This window comes from Microcebus murinus, chromosome 19 (genome assembly GCF_040939455.1).
Source record: "Microcebus murinus isolate Inina chromosome 19, M.murinus_Inina_mat1.0, whole genome shotgun sequence".
NCBI classification, from domain to species: domain Eukaryota; kingdom Metazoa; phylum Chordata; class Mammalia; order Primates; family Cheirogaleidae; genus Microcebus; species Microcebus murinus.
In genome coordinates this window covers 38,441,486-38,465,525 of record NC_134122.1, presented here as the reverse complement: position 1 = coordinate 38,465,525, position 24,040 = coordinate 38,441,486, and the positions used below count along the sequence as shown (strand labels likewise).

The window sequence follows — 24,040 nt, the reverse complement described above, 5'->3', positions numbered from 1 at the left end:
AGATTATGTCACCTGCAAATAGAGATAGTTTTACTTCTTCCTTTCCAATCCGGATGCCTTTTATTTCATCTTAGTGCCTAATTGCCCTGGCTAGAGCCTCCAAAACAATCTTGACCAGAAGTGACAAGAGCGCATCCTTGTCTCATTCTTTTTTTTTTTTTTTTTTTTGAGACAGAGTCTCACTTTGTTGTCCAGGCTAGAGTGAGTGCCGTGGCGTCAGCCTAGCTCACAGCAACCTCAAACTCCTGGGCTCAAGCAATCCTGCTGTCTCAGCCTCCCGAGTAGCTGGGACTACAGGCATGCGCCACTATGCCAGGCTAATTTTTTTTTATATCTATATCAGTTGGCCAATTAATTTCTTTCTGTTTATAGTAGAGACGGGGTCTCGCTCTTGCTCAGGCTGGTTTTGAACTCCTGACCTCGAGCAATCCGCCCGCCTCGGCCTCCCAAGAGCTAGGATTACAGGCGTGAGCCACAGCGCCCGGCCCCTCATTCTTGATCTTAGGGAAAGCTTTCAGTCTTTCACCTTTATATATGATGTTAGTTGTGGATTTTTTATAGATGCCCTTTATCATGTTGAGGAAGTTCTCCTGTATTCCTAGTTTGTATATTACTTTTCTGGGGTTTTTTTTTTTGTAATTTTTGTATATTACTTTTTAATAACTGTAGCAGAGACTTCAAGAGGACATGAATTGTGATATGAGGAACAAATAAAAAAGGATATGAATATTTAAATACAAGGAGAGAGGTTCATAGTTCATTAAGTGGGGGGAAAGTTTATTCAGTGTGAATCTGATCTTTGTGGATAGGGAAATGTGTTAATTGAACAAACTTTTTAAGAAGTAGGGCATTGTGCAAAATTTTCATGCCCTAAAATTTTTCCTTTCTTTCTTAGAGACAGGGTGTCTGTCACCTAGTCTGGAGTGCAGTGGTGCAATATCACAGCTCACTGTAACCGCAAACTCCTGGGCTCAAGTGATCCTCCCTCCTCAGCCTCCCGAGTAGCTAGGACTACAAGTGTGTACCATCATACCCAGCCAATTTATTTTTATTTTTTTTAGAGACAGAGGTCTCACTGTGTTGTCTAGGGTAGACTTAAACTCCTGGCCTCAAGTGATCTTCCCGCCTCAGCTTCCTTTCAAAGTGCTGGGTGTAAGAGCCACCACATCCAGCCAAAATATCTTTATTTTATCCAATATATCTTTATCTTTAGTCATATGTCCCTTTTCACCTAGTTACAACTTTTTATTACTTTTTATTGTCTTTTTATTCTTTATCTAATTACCTTTTATTGTACGAAACCATTTTATTTTCATCAGAACACATTCACCTTACCTTGAGTGAGATATTTTTTTAGTAAATTCTCTTTCCTCTACAGTAAGAAAGTAACAGTGCTTTGTAACTTAGAAAGTGTTTTCATATACAATCTTATCTGAATTTCCCAAAATATAGCAGAGATGATCCCATTTTACAGATTAAAAAATGGAGACCAGAATTCTTAAATCATTTGTAGGAATATTAGTAGCAGAGCTGGGGGCTAGGGCCTGCTGCCTTTATAAGGCACTTAATAAGTACTCCTTGACTTGGTTGAACATATCGAATACAGACATATCATTGGAGTAGGGTAGAATTCAAGGACAACTTGCCACTGTATTAGTTTCTTAGGGCTAGCATAACAAATTACCACAAACTGGGTGGCTTAAAACAAGAGAAACTTTTTCCCTCATAGTTCTGGAGGTCAGAACTCTAAAATCAAGGTGTCAAGTTGGTTCCAAAATCAAGGGTTTGTTCCTTCTTGAAAGCTCAGAAGGAGAATATGTTCCATGCCTTTCTCTCAGCTGGTTAGGTGGGTGCCGTGGCTTGCAGCTACATAACTCTAATCTCTGCCTCTGTTGTAGTCACATATCCGTCTTCCCTGTGTGTGTGTCTGTCTCTGTGTTTCTCTTCTTCTCTTCTTTAAAGGACATCAGCCATACTCAATTAAGGGCACACCCTACTCCAATATGACCTCATCTTAATGCACATCTTAATTATATCTACAAAGACCTTATTTCCAAATAAGGTCACATTCCTAGGTACCAGGGGTTAGTACTTCATTATAGCTTTTGAGGAGATACCATTCAACTCATAGTAGTCACTAACAGAGTTCTCTTGTGTTTTCATTGCCCACCAGGTGCCCTTCATAGACCATGGCCCTTGTGTCTGCTGATTCCCGCATTGCAGAACTTCTAACAGAGCTCCATCAGCTGATTAAACAAACCCAGGTAATGCTGTCCACTCCTAGCTGGGACCATGGGCTCTGATGCCGAGCTGTGGAGGGGTGGGGATGGGGCTTGCGTTCACAGAAATTGGACATGCAGGAACCAAGACAGTGTAATGAAGAGAAGAGGTAGAGAATTTGAGATATAATTACCATTCCTATTGGATATTCTATTTTTTTTTTTTTTTTTTTTTTTTTTTTTTTTTGAGACAGAGTCTCACTTTGTTGCCCAGGCTAGAGTGAGTGCCGTGGCGTCAGCCTAGCTCACAGCAACCTCAAACTCCTGGGCTCGAGTGATCCTTCTGCCTCAGCCTCCCGGGTAGCTGGGACTACAGGCATGCGCCACCATGCCCGGCTAATTTTTTTTTTATATATATATCAGTTGGCCAATTAATTTCTTTCTATTTATAGTAGAGACGGGGTCTCGCTCAGGCTGGTTTTGAACTCCTGACCTTGAGCAATCCGCCCGCCTCGGCCTCCCAAGAGCTAGGATGGATATTCTATTATATACATGATTTCTTGATTCTTTCTAACTGTATGGAGAGATAATTTACATACCCTACAATGCACACATTTAAAGTGCACAATTCAGTGGTTTGCAGTATATTCACAGGCTTGTACAACCATTAACATGATTAATTTCAGAACATTTCTATCACTCAACAAAAATGCCCACACCTATTAGCAGTCACTCCCATTTTTCCTCCACTCCCTTACTCCAGTTAAACAAAGATACTCTTACTAGGCAAGATATTCCAACAGCTTAGAGGATATCTCTCAGGAGCCGGTCAAGGGTCAAACCTTTTCTTAGAATGTGCAGAGTTTGGACAATCCAGGCCTGCTGAGTTAATCCTTTCTTGCATGATTATTCCCCTGGCCCTTGGCCTAGACTTTCTTATAGCACAACAATCATATTTGTTTGAGCATCTGTATTTAGCATAGCATTTATATAACAGATATAGCAATAACATCAGTATGAATATACTTAACACTCAGAGGAGCCATTGTTGGGTAGGGATGGACATAAGCAACTAGGCCAGGCATGGTGGCTCATACCTGTATTCCCAGCATTTGGGGAAGCTGAGGTGGGAGGATTGCTTGAGGTCAGGAGTTCGAGACCAGCCTGAGCAAGAGCGAGACCCTATCTCTACCAAAAATAGAAAAAATTAGCTGGACAACTAAAAATAGAAACAAACAAACAAATTACCCAGGTGCAGTGGTGTATGCCTGTAGTCCCAGCTATTCGGGAGGCTGACGCAGGAGGATTGCTTAAGCCCAGGAGTTTTAGGTTGCTGTGAGCAAGGCTGACGCCATGGCACTCTAGCCTGAGCAACAGAGCGGACTCTGTGTCAAATAAAATAAAAACAATAAACATATATCAGTATTATCATATGACTGACTTATATAAGGGAGCTGCTGAATCTTGCCAACAATACCAGAGTGCAATACCATATTGCAATATGGTCATGGTAAAATTCAGTTTCATGACAGAACAGATCAGTAAGAATCACAAAGATATTTGTTATGCTTTTCTAACAAAATTGGCCCTGGCCAGTATATCAGATACTACTATGAACAGGCATCATTACAGTTGGCTATGATTCAGTTATTTTTGGTTTCCAGCTCAGTTGGGAACAAAGGCAGTCACCCTGTCTCAGTTCACAGGCTTGTACTGAGACTGGTTTCCTGTTATATAGCAGGACCTGCTCACCTTTCTCCTATAGGGAAGACACAGGTGGTATTCAGAATAATTCCTATCCCTGCTTAATATACTTCCACATCTGTCTTATTTTGATCTATTCTTGGATCAAGAGCAGTCGTGGTGCATCGGTGTAAATTACAGGTACCCACAGAGACTTCCATAGGTTTGAGGTACATAAGATTCCCATAGGTGTGCCCCTTAGGCCTCAGCAGTTAGGATGCAGGACCATTGTCTCATGGCTACTCTGGCCTCCATTTGTATTAAAATAGCCAAGAGGCCCTGTTGGGTTAGGGTATAAGCCCTGTCCCCACACCGGGTTGTCCTGTAATTACCCAGCATTATATATGGGGTCTACTTGACTCCCTACACTAAAGCCTTATTATCTTTCTAGACTGATTCCCATTCCTTGCCTTTCTCCTGGAAGAGAACTCACTTTAGTCTGCTTATTCTGATTAACAAATTGTTTTCCTCTCAGTGGTGTTCCTCATTAAATGTGAATTCAACTTGTCTCACAATGCACAGACCAATGCCTGTCTCTCCTAAACCCCTTTTCAGTGTGTGGGCCAATGTTGTTTGCTCTGCCATGCATGTAGTTGCCATTGTGGACCATTGGCTTGAGTGCAGTTAGAATACATATTTTAGGCCGGGCATGGTGGCTCACGCCTGTAATCCTAGCACTCTGGGAGGCTGAGGCGTGCGGATTGCTCGAGGTCAGGAGTTCAAAACCAGCCTGAGCAAGAGCGAGACCCCGTCTCTACTATAAATAGAAAGAAATTAATTGGCCAACTAATATATATATAGAAAAAATTAGCCGGGCATGGTGGCACATGCCTGTAGTCCCAGCTACTCGGGAGGCTGAGGCAGTAGGATTGCTTGAGCCCAGGAGTTTGAGGTTGCTGTGAGCTAGGCTGACGCCACGGCACTCACTCCAGCCTGGGCAACAGAGTGAGACTCTGTCTCGAAAAAAAAAAAAAAGAATACATATTTTATACCCAATGATTTGGGGTTCCCTGTACTAGTAAGAGATGAATGGTAGTCATACCTAGCACTTAGCCTGAGCAAACCATACAGCCTCCCATGACCTTCCTTTTCTCAGGGTGGGGCTATTCCCCAGGGGAATTTGGAACCACCATGTGATGTCCACTGTTGCCTATCAGAAACCCACTTTTCCCCCATTGAATAGCTTTTGTTCACAAATACGAGCATATGTATTTGTTCCTATAGCTCATTGTGGCATGTCGGGCATGCCACTGCCATATTTTGTCCATTATAATCAGGGACCTTTCTAAACATTTGATCACCCAGGTTTATAGCTACACAGTGATCAGTCTGCTGCCAGTTGTACACCACACAGTCCAGTAAGGAGTAGTTCCCACTGACTCCTTCCCACATGATACCCTTTTCAGTAGACGTAACGGCCAAGAATAAGAGTCAAAAGATACTGGCACACATATTGCTAAGTTAAAGAACTCAGTCTGGAAGGCTGCATACTGTGTGACTCCAACTATATGAGATTCTGGAAAAGGCAAAACTAGAGAGAGAGTAAAAAGATCAGTGACTGTCAGAGCCATGGGAGGGATGAGTAAGTGGAGCACAAAGGATTTTTAGGGAGATGTGGTAGATTATTTGAGAGTGGGCGATCCCAACCACTGTAATGGTGGACACATGATATTGTGCGTTTGTCAAAACCCATAGAATTGTACAACACAGAGTGAGCCCTAATGGGAACTACGACTTTAGTTAGTAATAAGGTATCAATACTGGTTTATCAATTGTAGCAAACACACCACACTAATGCAAGTTGTTAATAATAGGGGAAAGTGTGCAGAGAGAGCAGGTATATGGGAACTCTCTGTACTATCTGCTCAACTTTTCTATAAACCTAAAACTGCTCTAAAAATAGTTTATTGTTAAAATAAAAGGGAAAGAAAAGATACAAAGAAAAGATGGCATATTATAAGATTTCCATTCAGTCATTAACAATTAGGCCAGTTTATCATCATTCCATATAACCAGAGTGTTTCTCAGAGGGGTGCAGCTGAGGTTTGCAGTCTTCCATGTGACTGTTAGGTTCCAAAAGCAGGAGTGGTTTTGGCAGACACGTGGCTTCACTCTTTCAGGCATCTGGTATAATTGAGCTAAGAGACAACAGTCTTGCTCTGAGCCTTTCGAGATATTAATATAATTTCGAATTTCTTTTGGTGCATAACCCATTTAACCTTGGCTACTATTTCTCTTTTTTCATTTGTCATTGACTTTTACCCAGACTTTTCCCCCTTTGGAAGGGATGTTAGGTTTGGCCACTGTGTTGGTCCAGATGGCCAGCAGCTGCACTTGGCTAGCAGGTGTCCTTGCTCAGTCCACTGCCATTGATAAAGGGTAGGCTTGCTCAGGTACAGACTAGTGGGCAATCTCAACCAGCTTTGTTCACCGTTAACCCCATTTTGCCAGATGAGATAAAGGCACAGCCTACCCCTCGGGCACTTAAAAATTCTCACATAAAGATTAAAAGGTACAGTTACAATTTCTTGTTTAGGGAATCATCCCTGTTTCCAGCATCCTTCGCCACCCCTTCTTTCCCAGATCAGTTGCTCATAGATGTCTGTATTAATTTGTGGACTCTTGATTCTATTCTGTTAATCTCTGTGCCGGTACCATAGCATCTTGATTACTATAACTTTGTAGTAAATTTTGAAATTGGGAAGTGTGAGTCTTCCAACTTTGTCTTTCTTTTTCAAAATTGTCTGGGCCCCTTGAGTTTCTATATGAATTTTAGGATGAGTTTGTCAATTTCTATGAAGAAGTCAGTTGGAATTTTGATGGGGATTGCATTGAACGTATAGATCAATTTATCTTTTGTTGATAAAGGAGTGTCGTGAAAGCTATAACGTATGATTTTAACTTTCATGCCTTTTGTAATGCTTTTGCATTAATCAGGGGAAAAATCATCTCAAACTTTCTTGAATTTGGATTTAGAAAATGAGGGTTGTATTTATGGGATGGGGCCTCTGGCCTGGGACGCAGGGTGCCACAGCAGGATGACAGACCTTCCTCACGTCCTGTTGACCATCATCCTTACAGGAAGAGCGTTCTCGGAGCGAACACAATTTAGTGAACATTCAGAAGACCCACGAGCGCATGCAGACAGAGAACAAGAGTAAGTAGCTGACTCAGGAGAGAAAGAGGCTAAGAAGGGGATGTGGGCAAGACTGGGAATGTGGCTGTTGTCATTTTCAAAAGGGACTATTGCATGTATCAGCATATTCCAAAATGAACTGCTCCTCAGGCCAGAAGGACAGTCTTCCCTCAGGCTGAGTGACCTAAAGTCGCCCAGGAGACTGGTGACAGACTGCTTAGTACTAAAGAACCTTAAAAATCCCTCAACTCCAGGGACTGCAAAGGCAGTTAAATGAGGCCACATCTGGGGAAACTTGCCCTTGGAGTGCACAAGCACCTGGTTAGCTGGTGTTTTCTAGAGCAGAGCTTCCCTGCCAGGGTGTCCCTGCATATTCCCCAAGGCCCCCAGGGCCTGGGCTGGTGCCTTCCAGCTCTGGGTAGCTTTGAGAATTGTTGGTTTTTCTGTGTGCTGACAAATATTTTCTAGGTGTGTCATGTTATAGAAAAGGCTAGGTAGGATAGGATAGCATTTGTACCATAAAGAAACAGGAACCCGTTGAGCATGGGGGCATCTGCCTCTGGGAGCATTTCTGAACCAATAAAGTTCAGTCTTCAGGCCATGGCCTCTCTGCGCCTCCCAAAGTCTGGTGAACTGGAAGCAATGCTGCATTACTGCCACCTGCCCTTGCCCACACCTCCTTATCGCTGTGTTTCCTCTACAGTTTCTCCTTATTACCGGACAAAGCTACGTGGCCTGTATACAACAGCCAAGGCCGATGCAGAGGCAGAATGCAAGTGAGTACCTTCCCACCCACCTCGCCATTGTTCCCTCCTCGCCTGGGCACTGGGCTACAGGCGCCTGTGGACCAAACCCCAGCTTGCCTTCCTCCCATGGAGAAGTTGATTCTTACTCCCACCCTGTCCCTTGGGTCCTACCTTTTCTGGAGTCTATTTCTCTAGGCCCATTCTTCCCTCAGCCCTGCCTCTTTAGAGATGGCAGCAAGACATGTGTCAGCACTGTCATTTGCAGGTCATGGGACCTTGGGCACAGTCACTTCAGCAGAGACTAGGTTGTCCCATCATTAAAGAGGGATAATAAAGCTGGGAGTGTGGCTCATGCCTCTAATCCCAGCACTTTGTGAGGCCAAAGCAGGAGGATCACTTGAGGCCAGGAGTTCAAGACCAGCCTGGGCATAGTGAGACCCCATGTCTACAAAAAAGTATAAAATATTAGCTGGGCATGGTGGTATACACCTGTAGTCCCAACTACTCAGGAGGCTGCGGCAGGAGGATCACTTGAGCGCAGGAGTTTGAGATTGCTATGAGCTAGGCTGACACCACAGCACTCTAGCCCAGATAACAGAACAAGACCTTGTCTCAAAAAATTAAAAAAGTAAAATAAAATAAGGATAATAACTAGCTACAGGATTGTAAACATAAAATGGAATAATGCGTGTAAAGTGCTTAATGGCAATGGTTTTTAAACTCTTTTGACCATAACCCACATTCTATAATGTGGCTCAGTAATAATAACCCCTATGTGGCCTTACTGTATTCCTGGTACTATTCCAAGTACTTTATGTGTTTACTCCCTCATTTAATCCTCATGGCAGTTCTTTAAGGTAGTTTGTAGTATTAGCCCCATTTTATAGATGAGGAAACCGAGGAATTGAGAGGTCACATGATATGCCAGAAGTCACACAACTAGTAAGTGGAGAAGCCCAATTTTAAACCCAAAGTCCCCATTCTTTAATGTGGACCTGCTAGAATAAGGTGCCTTTCTACAGCATATACATTTGTTTTATATGTGTGTGCGTGTATCTCATAGAGTTGGAACAAGAGTTCCAGCTCTTAGTGTTACTATGCTGTTGGGTTTTTTTTTTAATGCTGATTATTACCCAAGAAATTAATTTCATGACTAATGAGCCCAGTGGGGGTGACAGCCATGGGCCAGAGGCAGCGCCCTGAGCATGACTAATGGCTCCAGGGCTCATTTTTCCTCCCATCTGGCTCTCACAGTTCTGTCCTGTGTTCATGGTCCTATGTTTTCTTTGCCTGCCGTCAGCCATTCTGCAGACGTTTGCTGGTAGTTACCCCAAGTCCGGCACTGGGCCATCTCTATGTAGAGACATGAGGATAGGGAGGATCCTCCTTCAAGGGTACAGTCCAGAAAGGAGAGACACCCTAAAGAAAACAGTTGTAGGACAGTGGAGCTGTCCTGCAGAGGCGAGGGATCTAGGATGTCCTCAGGAAGGGGGAGGGACTGGAGCACAACCTTGAGCTAGGGAGCAGTTGGCAGAGTAGGCAGAAGCCCAGGCAGTGGGATAGAGGTGCAGAGGCCATGGAGGAGGGACTGCAGAACACATGCCTTTGGGGAGGAAGGACTAGCCTTGTATGGCTGGGGACAAGGAGAGCAGGACATGAAGGGCCCTCGGTGCCCTGGACTTTATCCTGGAGGCCATGGGGGGGCCCATGAAGACTCAAAGCAGGAAAGAAACCCTGGCTGCCGTGTGCAGAACAGGCCCGGTGGGGAGCAGGCGAGCTAGGCGGCCAGGCAAGAGGGGAGGGGTTGAGCCGAGACAGTGGCAGTGGGGGTGGAGAGCACAGATGGGTTCAGGAGCAGTGTGTGAGATCAAACTGGGGAAAAGGAGGAGTTGAAGAGTCCAGGGTTTCTAGCTGGGGCAAAGGGGTGTGGTGGGGCTCCCTGTGCCAGGCTGGGCAGCAGAACAAAAGAGTAGGCTGACCTGCAGGGAAGAGCAGGGCACATTCTGATGGAGGCCTTGGAAAGAGGCTCCTCCTCCTGGCTCTCCAGCCCAGCCTTTCTCACCCAGGCCCCTTCCCACTTTCCTGGGCTGGAGTTTCCCTTGTGCAAGTTGGAGTGACTCTTGGTCATGTGAGAGTAAAAAGCAACTGTCCTAGCCTGACTGCTGGCAGAACAAAGTGACTCTGAACCCAATTTGGTGTGGGCTATCTCTAGTGTTTACTTCCCCAGAGTGAAACATGAGCTCAGTTCCATAAATGCAGAGCCCAACTTCTTGCAATTCGGCTGCCATTTCACTTTTTCAGACTCTGAGAATCTAAAACCTTCATACATTCATTAAACACTGGATAAGGCCTCCTCAGCCCAATACTATTCTGGGAAAGGGAGAGCGGGAGAGGTAGATGAGATGCCACCCCTGCTGCCAGAGTCTAGGTGGGGAAAGCCCATGTCACCTTGTGTTACTGCTGGTGCTACACGCATCAGTGCATTTTCCCAATAGATTGATTGAAAAACCTTTCCAAGTGCCTGGGGGCAGAGTGCATGCAGGCCACTTGCTGGTGCACCGGAGCATGAAGAGTGCTCCGAGTTGCTGACCGGATGTAATGTTCAAGTCTTAGCCCAGGAGCCAAAAGGAAGGTATTTCTCCCTCCTCGCCCTGACACATACCACACACAAACACAGGCTGCTTAGGGGAACAAAGAAGCCGTGTGCCTGGGAAGCTAGCATTGATCACCCCTCCCACTCAGCCAGGGTCCAGAGGTCTGAGAGGCTCACAGGGCTGCCACAGGGCCCTCCTATTCTGGGTGGGTGGTGGCGGGGGATGGGGCAGATCTCGGCCAGCTCCACTTGTGCAGCGGCCTGGGCCTTTGCTGCTTTCTACCCAACTCTGTAAGCACAGCTCCAGCCCCTTCAACAAGAGGGAAGGCCAAAAGGAATTGCTTTTTACCTTTTTCTTCATAAAAAGTCACCCTAATCAAATAACGATGCTGTGAATTTGTATGCAGTGGTATTGGCCAATTCAAAAGGGCCTACAGTGGTTTTAGCCCCTTACTAATGGTCAGTGGGGAGGAAGACTAGAGCTTTGGGCTCTTGGCTACACTCAAAGGAATGTCATCCGGAAAGAAGCCCTTCCTCAGCTGTCCTAGGTACAGGGGGCCTCCTGGAGTGGGACTGTCCCTGAGGTTTGCTGCCAGGCTAGCTGGCTGGCTGTCAGAGGCAGGGACTCAGGCTCAGCTGGGAGATCATACTAAATGGCCAGAAGCTTTTGTGAATCTGAGATGGAGAAGTTTCCATTCCAGAAAACTGCTTTTTATTTTTATTTTTTTAAATAGAGACAGGGTTTCACTGTCGCCCGGCTGGATTGCAGTAGCCTGATCATAGCTCACTAAAATCTCAAACTCCTGGCCTCAGTGATCCTTCTGCTACAACCTCCTGAGTAGCTCGGAGTACAGGCTCATACCACCGTGCCTGGCTAATTTTTAAATTTTTTTGTAGAGATGGGGTCTTGCTGTATTGCCCAGGCTGGTCTTGAACTCCTGGCCTCAAGCACTCTTCCTGCCTTAGCATCCCAAAGTGCTGGGATTACATGTGTGAGCCACCATGCTTGGCCACAGCTGCTTTTTGAATGACCTTACAAACATTTGTTTCCTTGAATCTCAGCAAAACTGCAGTAACTTTAAGAAATGGAACATTACATTCCTCTTCTAGAGATTAATATCTGCTAATGGCCTTTATAACAAAAGGAAAAAGCCATTTTTGCAGTGCAGCTACCATTGCATTGAGTATCCTGTCTCCTCAGTCTCCTTCAGTCTGGAAGAGTGTCCTCCCTGTCTTGGCCTTTCATGACCTTGACATTTTGAAGATTGCAGGTCAGTTATTTTGTAGAATGTCCCTCAGCGTGGGTTGTCTGTCATTTCCTCACTGTTAAATTCAAAGTTCCCCAGGAAATTCTGATGTCCAGTTAGGGTTGAAAATGACTCCATTAATATATCACAGGAGGCTGGGCATTGTGGCTTGTACATGTAGTCCCAGCTATTCAGGAGGCTGAGGTGGGAGGATCTCTTGAGCCCAGGAGTTCGAGGCTGCAGTGAGCTATGATTGCACCACTGTTGTCCAGCCTGTGCAACACAGCAAGACCCTATCTCTAAAAAAAATTTAAGCCGGGCGCGGTGGCTCATGCCTGTAATCCTAGCACTCTGGGAGGCTGAGGCGGGTGGATTGCTCAAGGTCAGGAGTTCAAAACCAGCCTGAGCGAGACCCCGTCTCTACCATAAAAATAGAAAGAAATTAATTGGCCAACTAATATAAATCAGCCGGGCATGGTGGCTCGTGCCTGTAGTCCCATCTACTCGGGAGGCTGAGGCAGGAGGATCGCTTGAGCCCAGGAGTTTGAGGTTGCTGTGAGCTAGGCTGACGCCACGGCACTCACTCTAGCCTAGGCAAGAAAGTGAGACTCTGTCTCAAAAAAAAAAAATAAATAAAATAAATAAATAAATAAAAAAAATTTAAAAATTTAGCTGGGCATGGTGGCACATGCCTGTAGTCCCAGCTACTGCAGAGGCTGAGGCAGGAGGATCACTGGAGCCTAGGAGTTTGAGACTGCAGTGAGCTATAACACCACCACTGCACTCCAATCTGGATGACAGAGTGAGACCCTGTCTCTAACACATAAATAAATAATAAAGAAACAAACAAATATCACAGACTGCAAGTTAGGATATGCTTCATAAAACTATGTCCTCCAAATAGGCCCGACAACAGTGATCAAACTTCAAAGTTCCCATTGGCCTCTGGGCTTTTATTCCTTGTTTTCTGGGATGTCTGCTTGCCTAGGTCCCAGTGCTCATAAGCCTGCGGTGGCTCTGGCTGAGAGCCCTCCCCTGCACCATGCCCTGAACACTTATATAAAATTATGTCAAAGTTCATGAACTGTGACGCACCATGCATAGCCGCAAGCTGTTCACTGCCCCCTGCTTTGGTTTGGCTGCCCCTGGCCAATCCCTGTCTTCTGACCTCTGCCTCGTGAACTCCATGGGTCATGTGCTCTGTTCATAGGTACTTCCTTCTGTTGGACAAAGATCTTTAATACCATGGAGGCACTTAATAAAAGTTTGCTAAAGGAATGGACTAGGATTTGCCATGGGAGCAGCGGAGTAAAAAATGACCCAAAATGGAGTCTGCACTGCTTACTCCTGTTGAAATATTCTTTGGGGCCACCTTTTGCGGCCAAATCAATGTATACCTCCCACGTACTGATAGATGGCTTTACCTGTAACCTCTGTCTGAAATATATAAAAAACCAAACTTTAACCCAGCCACAAGGAGTCCACTTGCCCAAGGCCTCTTGGCAGTGGCTCCAGGTCATGGTCCTCAAATTTGGCTCAGAATAAATCTCTTTATAATTTAAAAAAAAAAGAAAAAGAAATATTCTTTGGGGAGATTTCCCAAGATCTAGGATAAAGAAGCCTGCCTCCAGCAAAGCTCTGTTTGCTTCTGCCAGGTTACTTGTTTCTCTGCTACCCTGGACCCCCCCAAACACTGACTTCATAGTTTCCTGGGACTGCAAGTCCATGCTGGGGTTTGTCTGGGTACAGCCTTTCAGGGATGAGCTCCCTCCACCCCAGCCCTGCTCTGAACCAGCAGCTCTCCCCACCTCTGGGGGTTTCTCCTTTTACATGTCCCATCTTGGGCAGACCCTGAGTTTGACCCTTTGTCCTCAAGAATGAAAAGCTGCCAGAACTGAGCTATACTTCTTCAGGATTTGTCAAAGGCCACTCAGTCCATTTGCTCATCTCTCTGGGATCCTGCTTTCTCTTCAGAGCTGTTGGCCTGCCACTTCCTACTGTCTCATCTTTTATGCTTTTAAGACTAAAAATCTTACCGAGGGTTTCTAATTTTCAGCAGTAAGGTTGGTCTGAATCATCCAGCCTGCTGTAACTAGAAAAGGAAGTCTGTGCTGTGTACTTCCACCAGACCTCTCTCTCCCTCCTCCCACCCTCAGCATCCTTCGGAAGGCCCTAGATAAGATCGCTGAAATCAAGTCTCTGCTGGAAGAGAGGCGGATCGGTGAGTTCCACCGGGCGTCTGGCAGTGTGGACCTGGCACGGGGAAGGGAATGCAGAGCACGCCCAACACTGGGAGGCAGGATGTTCCAGGTGGTTCCGCCCTTGCCCTCACATCTCCCTCCCCCTCTATGGCCTGGGCCAGTCGCCTCCTCCTTCCTGCCACAGCCCAGTCCCATTTCTTGCCTAACCACACCCTGCGTGTCTCAAACCCAGCTTTCCAGCCCTTTCTGACTGCCGTTTCCTTGGCTTTCCCACCTCTCTCTTGCCTTTCCTACAAACCCATGGTGGACAGACCCCTCACTCATCGGGATGTGTTTGAAGTCAGGCGGGTATATGCAGCCAGGCCTGAGGAGGTTGAGTCCACATGTGTGTGACAGCTAGGCACTAGGGTGGGTGTGGGGCAGGCACCTGTCCCTGGCGCCTCAGGGGCTCCCTTCCTTCCTACAGCGGCCAAGATCGCAGGCCTGTACAATGACTCGGAGCCCCCCCGGAAGACCATGCGCAGGGGCGTGCTGATGACCCTGCTGCAGCAGTCAGCCATGACCCTGCCCCTGTGGATCGGGAAGCCTGGTGACAAGTGAGGGCGGGAGCTGCAGGGGAGGGGCTGGCGGCAGGGCCTGGGACTGACGCTCTGTTCCACTCACAGGCCCCCACCCCTCTGTGGGGCCATTCCAGCCTCAGGGGACTATGTGGCCAAACCTGGAGATAAGGTGGCTGCCCGGGTAAAGGCTGTGGATGGGGACGAGCAGTGGATCCTGGCTGAGGTGGTCAGTTACAGCCATGCTACCAACAAGTGAGTGGACGCTTGGCCCCCGGGCTGCTTTCTTGTTACCATACCTGCTTTAGCTGCTTTTTTGCCTATCTGCAAAATGGGAGAAAAGCTCCCCAGAGGGTACTGTGGGTGGGGATGGGTATGAAGGAAGCACGGGCTCCTTCCCCTTCTCACTCCCACGTGGACTGCGCACCTCACCCATCGGGCCTCTTCCTTGTCCACAGGTATGAGGTAGATGACATTGATGAAGAAGGCAAAGAGTGAGTGTCTGGGCCAGGGAGGGGCAGTGGGGGACTGAGGGGCAGCCACACTGCTGGGAAGGAGTCTCCCCACCTGGCTGTGGGTTGACATGAGCCCCCTTCACCCCCAGGAGACACACCCTGAGCCGGCGGCGGATCATCCCACTGCCCCAGTGGAAGGCCAACCCTGAAACAGACCCAGAGGCCTTATTCCAGAAGGAGCAGCTTGTGCTGGCCCTGTATCCCCAGACGACTTGCTTCTACCGTGCGCTGATCCACGCGCCCCCCCAACGGGTAAGGCAGGCTCAGTGGGTAAGGCAGGCTCAGTGGCACAGGCCGTCATGACACCAGGACCAGGCTGACCGAGGTCAGGGGTCATCCTCCTGTGTCTTTCCCCTTTCTCCTCACCTCACACCTCAGCTAAAGGGACCTGCCCTCCCTCTTCTGTTTCCCAGAGTCCGCTCTGCAGTCCCCTTGCCAGCCCCAGGAGCCTTAGCAACCCCCAACTGAGCTGCCTGTTGTTTCTCCAGCCTCACCTCACCTCTGCAGTCAGTGGAGGATATGAGCCCTGAGATGGGAAGCTTGTGCCCAAGTCTGACTCTTGGGCACACATTACTTAAGGGCAGGATCCCTGCCTGCTGCCCTCTGGGCTGTCCTTGATCCTCTTAACACAGGTGCCCGAATGGCACCAGGCCCTGCAGGGAGCAAGTCTCCTTCCTTCCTGCTCTTTAGCCCCTGCCCTTGTTGCTGGGAAAAGAGCAGGGACAGTGGGAATAAGACATCCTGACTGTGAGTGAAAAATGGCAGGCAGGGCTGGCCTGGCCAGGGGCCTCTGACGAGCCTGTCCTGTCTGCCTCCGCCGCAGCCCCAGGATGACTACTCAGTCCTGTTTGAAGACACCTCCTATGCAGATGGTTACTCCCCTCCCCTCAATGTGGCCCAGAGGTACGTGGTGGCTTGTAAGGAACCTAAGAAAAAGTGAAGCTGGCTGGCAGAGTCTCACCACCCTCCTGGGGGGAAATCAACAAGGGTGTTCTGTGATCAAATAAATACTCTTCCCCCTCACCCGTGTCTCCTGGGTTTTAATTCTCCAAACACTCTTCCCCTTCCCAAGCAGGGCAAGTCAGGGAGCCAGAGGCTGCGGGAGCAGCTGGCCTTAGTTGGTCCCAGTGGGCATTTACTCTTTCAGCACAGGTTTCGTCTTAGCTTCCAATAGAGGCTTGCATTGAACCCAAATCATATTTTATTCTTGAGGCCATGGGCCAAGCTTGTTTCACACGCTCCCTCTGGAGTGATTCCCGCTGGACACCACTCCCAGCCGCGAGCAGAGGCCGAGGTCCCAGCCAGCCATCTTCTTGGCATAGTCGGCATCAAAGCACTCATTCTGGGCCACAGTGAAGGTGGTTTTCCAGTCCCCGACCTTGCCTTGTGAGGGAAGGACAGGGGTGAAGTCCCACTGCAGAGGGGGTCCCATGGCTCAGGGTGTGCTCTGGCTGCTGCTCCCACCCTCCTTCAACACCCATCCCAGCTGGGCACCCACCTTTCCTCATGAAGGGGGAAATGTCATGGTCCATGATGTCATGGGGGATGGTGGTATAGTTAGTCATGGGGTTCTTCTTCATCTCCTCAAAAGATGTGTGCTGGACGATGCGGTCCACGATCTCCTCTGGCAGGGAGCGCCCCACAAACTCCAGGATCTTCTGAACCTCCCTTTTGGGGTTCTAGAGCAGCAGAGGGTTTGGATTGCTCATGGAGCAAACAAAAGGGGGATCCCCCTCTCTAACCTCAGAAGGTACCAGGCCACTTCCACTAGAAACCTCAGGGCCAGCTCCTTGTCTCACTCATCCCCTCACCTGCCCTGTGACCCTGGGCAAACCCTTTGGCAGGGAGAGTAGAGGGCAGTGAACTGCTGATCAGTGACTGCACATGAGGCTGACTCAGGCACTAGAGATAAGAGCTGTACAGAGTGCCTGGCACTGCAGCTGAGGGAAGCCAGAATGGAAATCCAAGATCGGTTGGGCACTGCCATAGGGAGGAAGCCCAAGGGGGCTTTGGCAGGCCTCTGTGAGGATCCTGCCCCCCAGGTATGACCTGGAGGGAAGCAAGAACAGGTGGTCTCACCTCCTTAATGTCTTCGTAGAAGAGGTAGAGGACAGGGTGGGTGTGACTCAGCTTCCACCACTCCTGCACGTGCTGGTACCAGGACCCATAGCACACTGGGGAAGGGGCAGGGCACCAACGTGGGGGTTGGAGTTAGCTTTCGCTGCTGCTCCTCAGCTCCACCCCCCTCCTTCCTCGAGTAGGGCCCACCTTTCCCAGCCATGAACTTCTCCAGGAAGCTGTCCCAGGTACCAGGATCAGGGTGCACCTTGGCCATGCAGTAGAAGTGGTAATAGGAGACAGCCACATCTTTCGCATTGCGGGCAACGTAGATCACCTGCAGGGGCAGATCACCTCAACCCCCAGCATGCCCCACACCAGTCTTGGGCCCCCCCATCCTGCCTGCCCTCCTGTCATGCTGGACAGCATCCCTGGGAGGGAGGTTATCTCTGTCTGGCAAAGGAAGAAACTGAGGCTTAGAGGCTAACTTGAGATCTCTCAGTATAGGTATTACTGGGCAGGGATTTGAACCCTGCTTTGATGCCAAAGTCCTAGCTAGTCCCTGGAGCCATATTTTGCATTAATCTAATCTCTGTTGATGCCCTCACACCCAGATTTGGAGCAAGACATGCTGGGTTCCCACCAGCCCCCTCTCCCGAGAGCCTGTGATCACCTGGGCTCTACCTTTCTCGGTCCTGCATTGAACAGCCTCACTTTCCTGGTTGTCTGACCCCCACAAGATCAAGAGGCAGAGAGTCTCCCCCTCAAGATGAGAAAAGGCTCAAGGAAGTGAGGAGACCTTCCCAGAAGAACAGGACTAGAGCTGGATGTCCCCAGGACATCCAGCTTCCCCTGCCACTTACTTTGATCTTCTTATCCAGCAGAGACTGGGGGAGCAGGGTGAGTGGCAAGTGTGTCTTGATGAGCCGTGGGGCTGGTGTTTCTTTCAGAGTCTCCAAACCTAAGCCATAGGTAAGGAAAGGTTTGGTGAGCTGGAGCCTGGGCCTCCCTCCCTGCACTCCACTTGCCCCCACACCCCACCACACACCTGAGGGAATCCCTGGGGCTTTGAACTCAAGGAAGGGCACACGGATGAAGATGGGGGCCCGGTGACACTTCTCTAGGTCGCCACCCTGGTAGATCATGTCCAGTATCTGGCTCACCCAAGTGGTCCCTAGAGAGGAAGGGAAATGAGAACAGGAGGTGAGCAGGGCTGAGGGCGTGCCCCTGCAGGCCAGGGTGGGGACTGCAGCTCAGGAGAGGGTGGGTGGCCCTCTTCACCTACCGGACTTGGGGTAGGTGCTAATCAGCAGGTCATCAGGCAGGGGCTGGAAGCTCTCCAGCGGCCCAATTGCTTCTGCAAAGAACTTGATGAGTGGGATCCCCTTCACATACTCCTCTGGCTGGCGGATTTGGATTTGCTCCATGCTGCTGTGTCAGAGGCCAGACCCCTTAATGCCATCACAACAATACCATTTGCTCAAGTCTTGCTTTAAGGTGAGGACACTGAGGTTTGGGGATGCTGAGCAACTTGCCCAAGCTCACAAATCTAGTGGGTGGTGGAGCGGGGGACTCAAAACTCTAGTGCAGTGCTTCCCCATTCTGGCGGCACCTCTGATGTACCTGCAGAGCATCCACAGTCCCAATGCCCAGGCTTCATCCCAGACCAATGAAAGCAGGGGTCCCCAAACTTTTTGGCACCAGGGACCAGTTGCATGGAAGACAATTTTTTTGTGGATGGGGGTGGGGGGTGCAGGATGAAGGCAGAACTGTTTTCCTAACAGGCCACAGACCGTGAGCCCAAGGGTTAGGGACTGCAGGATTAAAGCACTCTCTGGGGTGGAACCCAGATACCAGGGTTTTTGAAGCTCTCCAGGAAATTCCAGCCTGAACTTGAGAAAATTCTAGGGCCTGCCCGTCCTAACTCCCTGCCTGCCAGCTTTATTGTCTCTCACTACTTCCTGCTGCAGAGCCAGCCTCCATCCAGTGGGTGCCTCTGTGCCCCCCACCCTACACCCGTTCCCCCCTTGAGCTCCGCGGGGCCCTCACATGTGGAAACCCCCCAGGCTGACTAAGCCTGTTACTCCACTTGCCCGGCCACACTCTATCTTGGCTTGGGGACAAACATGGCCAATTGAGCAACTGAGCTTGTTTGAGCTTGTTTTGGGGGCCAGAGTCTGGTATGTGAATGAACAAAACTCTTATGACTCGGCAGGAGGAAGGGAGGGGGATGCAGGCCGGGCCAGAGCTGCGCTGAAATGGGGATATCCATGGGGAACAAGCAGGGGTGGGAGAGGCCGGAGCAGAGGAACCAGCCACAGGAGCTGAGCAGGGTGAGGGGGATCTGGCCCAGCCCACTGCCACTCTGGCACTCACCTGACCTCTCAGGAACCTGGCCTGTGCCCACCTCGGCGGCGTGCTGTGGCCCAGTGTGCAGGCAGTGTGGTCAGCACAGAGCTGCTCTCTGAGCTGAAGATTTTGTAATTCTAAAGTGGGAGGGCTCTGGAGCCAGCGCAGGGACTTGGCAGTCCTCCCAGAAGGAAAGGGCGGAGTTGGGGTGAGGGAGCCTCTATATTGCCCTCCTTAGCACTCCAGCTGGAGCCACACTTAGATTCACGTAAAACTTCAAGATATGAATCTAGCGTAGAAAACAAAAGAAAGGCTGAAAGGAGAAAGGGCCTGATAGTGGTTTGGTTTGTTTTTTGAGCTGTAATCAGCTCCTGACCTGCCCCATGAACTGCCCCTGCAAGGTCAGGTGGCTTTTTCTTATTGACTCTGTGAAGGAGGGGAGAGGGGTGAAGGGGAAAGATGGATATGCACTAGGCATCCATGGGGCAGGGCCACTGTCCTGCCCACTCACTCTAGGCCAATCTTGAAGGTGCCAAGAGTTCTGGCCCAGGGCAGCCTCTAGGCCGCAGCGGCCCAGGCATTCCAGGCTCTGACCTCAGGAAAGTACAGAGTGACCTGGGTGGGCAGGGTGAAGCAGCTGGGGGTGGAGCAGACCAAGGAAGGTTCTGGGAGCCCAGCTTCCCACTGGAGGACCTCACAGAACATCACTAGTGGCTGGTGGAAGAATGACAGCCCCCAGGAGGTACTTTTCTTCCCCTGGGTTTGAAGGCAGCTCCACAGACAGAGATAAGAAGAGGCTGGAGCTTAGAAGCCACGGGGCCTCAATGAAGGAGAGCACCCCACCTTCCTCCTCAGCCTTTGTCCTCACAATGTGGATTGAAGTCCAAAGTCAAGCCAGGCGCTAGAGGCAGGTAACAGTCTGAGTAAGGGAGTGCATCTCCCAAGCCTTCAAAAACTTGGGCTGGGCTCGGTGGCTCACGCCTGTAATCCTAACTCTCTGGGAGGTGGAGGCAGGTGGATTGCTCAAGGTCAGAGTTGGAAAACAGCCTGAGCAAGAGCAAGACCCCATCTCTACTATAAATAGAAAGAAATTAATTGGCCAACTAATATATATAGAAAAAAAAAAAAAAGACCTATGTGACCTCAGAGGCCAGCTGGGAAAGCTGAGGCAGTGGGCTCCAGGCAGAGGAGGGGCTGGTCACATTCTTGGGCCAGTGGCAGCCCCTCCTCCTTCCTCTGTTCCTCTTACCCAAGCCCCAGTGACCAGCAGAGCCCCTGCCTACTTTCTTCACCCTGCCCACCCCCCAACAACGAACACCAGAAGGTACCCTTAACTTAGACTTTTTATTGAACTCAAGTAAAACCTGGCCAGACCCATGGGAGCGTGGCGGGGGCATGGCACAGAAAAGGAGTGGGAAGAGGGAAGAGGGTTAGGGACACTGAGGATCAGTCTCCAGCATGTCTGTCCAGTGTTCCTGTGGAGGCAAGGGGGATTGGTCCAAGGCAGCCCAAGGGATGGAGGAGGGCAGGGAGGCTGGGCCCAAAGCCATCTCTCACCTCTTCTGATTCCGACTCTTCTTCCTCCTCAGTGCCCATCCGGCACAGCCAGACCAGGTCTCCCCAAAGCACCGAGTTCTCACAGCTACCAAGGGGTTGTGTGACAAAACACAGAGTCAGGCATCACTAGCCCCCTCCAGGCTAGGCCCTGGGTGCCTAGATGAGGAATCAGCTGCCTGGACCTGGATTGGATAACAGGGCACCGCCTTCCCAGAGCTAGACCAGGCAGGAGTAGCGGTAGTGAACTCACCTAGGGCATTGGCCCTCTAAGGGCAAAAGCTGCCCTGGTTCTTCCCGAAGGAACTCCTCTGCCAGGCAGATCACATGGGCCCTTAGGGGGCAGCCAGGGTGGGGGCAACACAAGGGACCCTCTTCATCCTGTCAAAGGTGGCAGGCAGGTAAGACACAAGGAGGAATGGTGCATTTCTTCATAAAGCTTTCTATGGACTGAACACTGTTCTGGGGCCATTACATCTGTGGTTCCCAACACCCAGGCTGCAGCCCAGTACCGGCCCGTGGCCCATTAGGAAACGGGCTGCTCATCACCACCTGAGCTCTGCACCACGTCCCCCCAACGCCCTATCCATGGAAAAACTATCTTCCATGAAACTGGTCCTTGGTGCCAAAAAGGTTGGGGACCACTGCATTACATAAAACAACCCTATGAGGCACATATTACTATTTTTTACATCTTACAGATGAAGAAACTGAGGTATAGAGAGGGTAAAATACTTGCCCCCAGGAACTAAGCTGTCCGACTTCCTCTGAGCATTAGCAGTGATTATGTGACAACCTGGCAACTGCAGCCACACCTGTAGTTCCTTACAAGCCAAGTAACCGCAGGCAGCTCACATCTCCGAATGGCAAGTACTCAACTATTTACATTCACTGAGAGCTCAGGAGAAGCCAGCCCCATCATCTGTTAATTTGTTAAATATCTGCAGTGGTGAACCAGAGCTGTCCTTGTGGAGTTTAGTATGGGGGTGAGGAGAGACTAATAAGATAATAAAATATATAGTATGTCAGACAATAGTAAGTGTTAAGGAAAAAAAGAGGGGCAGAAAAGTGCACAAGGTGCAATTTTAAATAGCGAGCCAGGGAAGATCTCACTGAAAAGGTGACATGTCATCAAGACAGAAGGTCTAGGAAAGACCCTTCCAGGCAGAGGGAAAGTGCAGAGGCACTGATGTGTTTGTGAATGGCCACAAGTACTATCATTCCCATTTTAGAGATGGGAGCAGGGCGGCCAAAGTGTGTCCGTGGTCCCTCAACAAACAACTTGATCTGAAGTTGTCTGGACCCTCGACCCGCCCCTACGGTGGGCGGATCTCACCTGGAGCAACTGAGCACACAGGGTGCAGCAGGCCTCAGCGGCGCCCGGGTCCATCCCAGGCTCGGTGTCAGCACGGGGACTGGTGTGGCACCTCGGTACAGAGCCTCGGGGCGGCGGAGGCCCGAAGGCCAGCGGCATGTGTGGCGGCGGCGGCAGGCAGAGATCCTGGCGGAAGTCAGGGCGCAGCCAGCGCAGTGTGAGCGGGAGGCGAGCCCAGGGAGGCGCGCGCAGCATGTGCGCCAGCACGCGCAGGTGGAAAGCGAAGGCCGCCTCGCCGCGCAGGCGCCGACCCACGTGCGCCAGGCGGCGGGAGGCTTGTGGGTGCTGCCAGGCCCACTCGAACTGCAGACGGGGTACAAGAACGTCAGGGCAGCTCCGGGCAGGGGGCGGCCTGGGGCAGGCCCCAAGCCCCCCGCCCGCCTGCCCGCGGCCGGGTCTCCTTTCTTACCCGAAGGGCGGCCACAGCGGACGGGAAGCCGTGCACGATGAGCACCATCTCCCTGGTTAGGGGGCAGAGGAGAACGAGGGTACGGCCTGTGAGCCCCCCACCCCATCATGCTGAATCCCCGGGCCAAGGTTCGGAGTCCTCATACCCGGCTTCGAGCTTAGCCGCGAGGCTCCGCCCCCTCCGGGGAGGTACGTCCCGCGCACCTGCCGATCTCAGCCCTCGCTCCAGTCCCAGGTACTTGACTGTGTTCAGTTCCGTTCCCTTCTATTCCAACCCCAGCCTTGCTCGCCAAGCCCCGTTGCCGGACCCCAGCCTGGACCATCAGACCCCTCACTAGCCAGCCCCCGGCCCCCGCCCCGAGTGTCACGGGGCACCGCCTCCCTGTCACGCTCCTCCCCTGTGATAGGCCCCGCCCTCGTCAACTAGACTTCCCACCTCCCCCTTCCAGCCCCAACAGACCCCACACCACCCCTGCCCTCGGTCACTGGCCTGAAGCCCTCAGGCTTCTCCCCCGCAGGGCCCGCCTTCTCCATGAAGCCTTCCTGGGTTCAAGCGATCCTTCTGCCTCAGCCTCCCGAGTAGCTGGGACTACAGGCATGCGCCACCATGCCCAGCTAATTTTTTCTCTCTATATTTGTAGCTGTCCAAGTGTTTCTTTCTATTTTTAGTAGAGACGGGGTCTCGCTCTTGCTCAGGCTGGTCTCGAACTCCAGACGATCCGCCCGCCTCGGCCTCCCAGAGTGCTAGGATTACAGGCGTGAGCCACCGCGCCTGGCCAAAGCCTTCCTTCTTGATAGAGACCCGCTCCCTCTTACCAGGGCCCTCGCCCGCTGGTCCGCCAGGCCCCGCCTTTTTTGCGGCCCCCATTGTGCTGCTGGACCCGTCGAGCAGGGTTGACGGTGAACCCCACGTAGACGCGGCCCCGGTGCTGAGGGTTCAGGCAGTAGAGCAGGTAGACACCGTAGAAGCGCCCCGGCCTCACCGCGCCCCCCGCGGGGCCCATCGGGGCTGTGGGTAAGGGGCCGCCGCCGGGGGTTGACTGCTGTGACCTAGGACCCCAGGAAGGTCTGGGCTGGTAGGGCTGTAAGATGCTTGTTTCGGAAAAAGTGCTTGGGGACGATCCCGAGGAACCGTGGAAGCCACGGCAATGCGGGCTCGTGCCCCCTCTCTCGGCTGCAGGGAGGTTCAGAAAGCCGCCCACAGAACCCAGGCAGCTACGACGGCGACGAGCGCCAGCCAATGAGCGTCGGCTCCGGCAGGGTCCGTCCTTACGCACATTCTCATTGGCTAACTGATGGCAAGCGCGGAAACGCTTGACTGTTGGAAAGCTCGGCTTGC

General features: G+C 50.6%; 3 protein-coding genes across 10 annotated transcripts in view; 1 reads left to right on the top strand and 2 right to left on the bottom strand.

Moving 5' to 3' along the window:
* SGF29 (SAGA complex associated factor 29) overlaps nt 1–15,980 on the top strand; it is a 51,671-nt gene extending 35,691 nt beyond the window's left edge. For all 5 annotated transcript variants that reach the window (XM_075995446.1, XM_075995445.1, XM_012764330.2 and 2 more), the window contains 9 exons: nt 2,174–2,264; nt 7,044–7,119; nt 7,802–7,874; nt 13,841–13,905; nt 14,352–14,481; nt 14,551–14,697; nt 14,901–14,936; nt 15,047–15,209; nt 15,781–15,980. In XM_075995446.1, coding sequence (XP_075851561.1) covers nt 2,190–2,264; nt 7,044–7,119; nt 7,802–7,874; nt 13,841–13,905; nt 14,352–14,481; nt 14,551–14,697; nt 14,901–14,936; nt 15,047–15,209; nt 15,781–15,897 — 882 coding nt within the window. In that variant the 5' untranslated portion in view covers nt 2,174–2,189 and the 3' untranslated portion in view covers nt 15,898–15,980. The remainder of the gene's footprint in view (nt 1–2,173; nt 2,265–7,043; nt 7,120–7,801; nt 7,875–13,840; nt 13,906–14,351; nt 14,482–14,550; nt 14,698–14,900; nt 14,937–15,046; nt 15,210–15,780) is intronic.
* A 160-nt stretch (nt 15,981–16,140) lies between these two features.
* SULT1A3 (sulfotransferase family 1A member 3) lies at nt 16,141–19,512 on the bottom strand. Of its 4 annotated transcripts, none has more exons than XM_012764326.3 (8): nt 19,392–19,512; nt 18,301–18,466; nt 18,064–18,189; nt 17,879–17,976; nt 17,226–17,352; nt 17,037–17,131; nt 16,456–16,636; nt 16,141–16,340 (listed from the first exon to the last, which is right to left on the bottom strand). In XM_012764326.3, the coding sequence occupies exons 2-8, from the start codon at nt 18,440–18,442 to the stop codon at nt 16,189–16,191; spliced, it is 921 nt and encodes a 306-aa protein (XP_012619780.1). In that variant the 5' UTR covers nt 18,443–18,466; nt 19,392–19,512; the 3' UTR covers nt 16,141–16,188. The 4 variants fall into 4 exon arrangements, with proteins under 4 accessions (XP_012619780.1, XP_012619781.1, XP_012619779.1 ...); XM_012764327.3 differs by having other exon boundaries at nt 18,301–18,446; XM_012764325.3 differs by having other exon boundaries at nt 18,301–18,443.
* A 1,177-nt stretch (nt 19,513–20,689) lies between these two features.
* Nucleotides 20,690–23,895, bottom strand: SLX1A (structure-specific endonuclease subunit SLX1A). The gene is made up of 6 exons (XM_020281697.2): nt 23,518–23,895; nt 22,703–22,754; nt 22,255–22,596; nt 21,172–21,299; nt 20,922–21,006; nt 20,690–20,839 (listed from the first exon to the last, which is right to left on the bottom strand). The coding sequence occupies exons 1-6, from the start codon at nt 23,703–23,705 to the stop codon at nt 20,795–20,797; spliced, it is 840 nt and encodes a 279-aa protein (XP_020137286.1). The 5' UTR covers nt 23,706–23,895; the 3' UTR covers nt 20,690–20,794.
* Nucleotides 23,896–24,040: the final 145 nt, after the last annotated feature.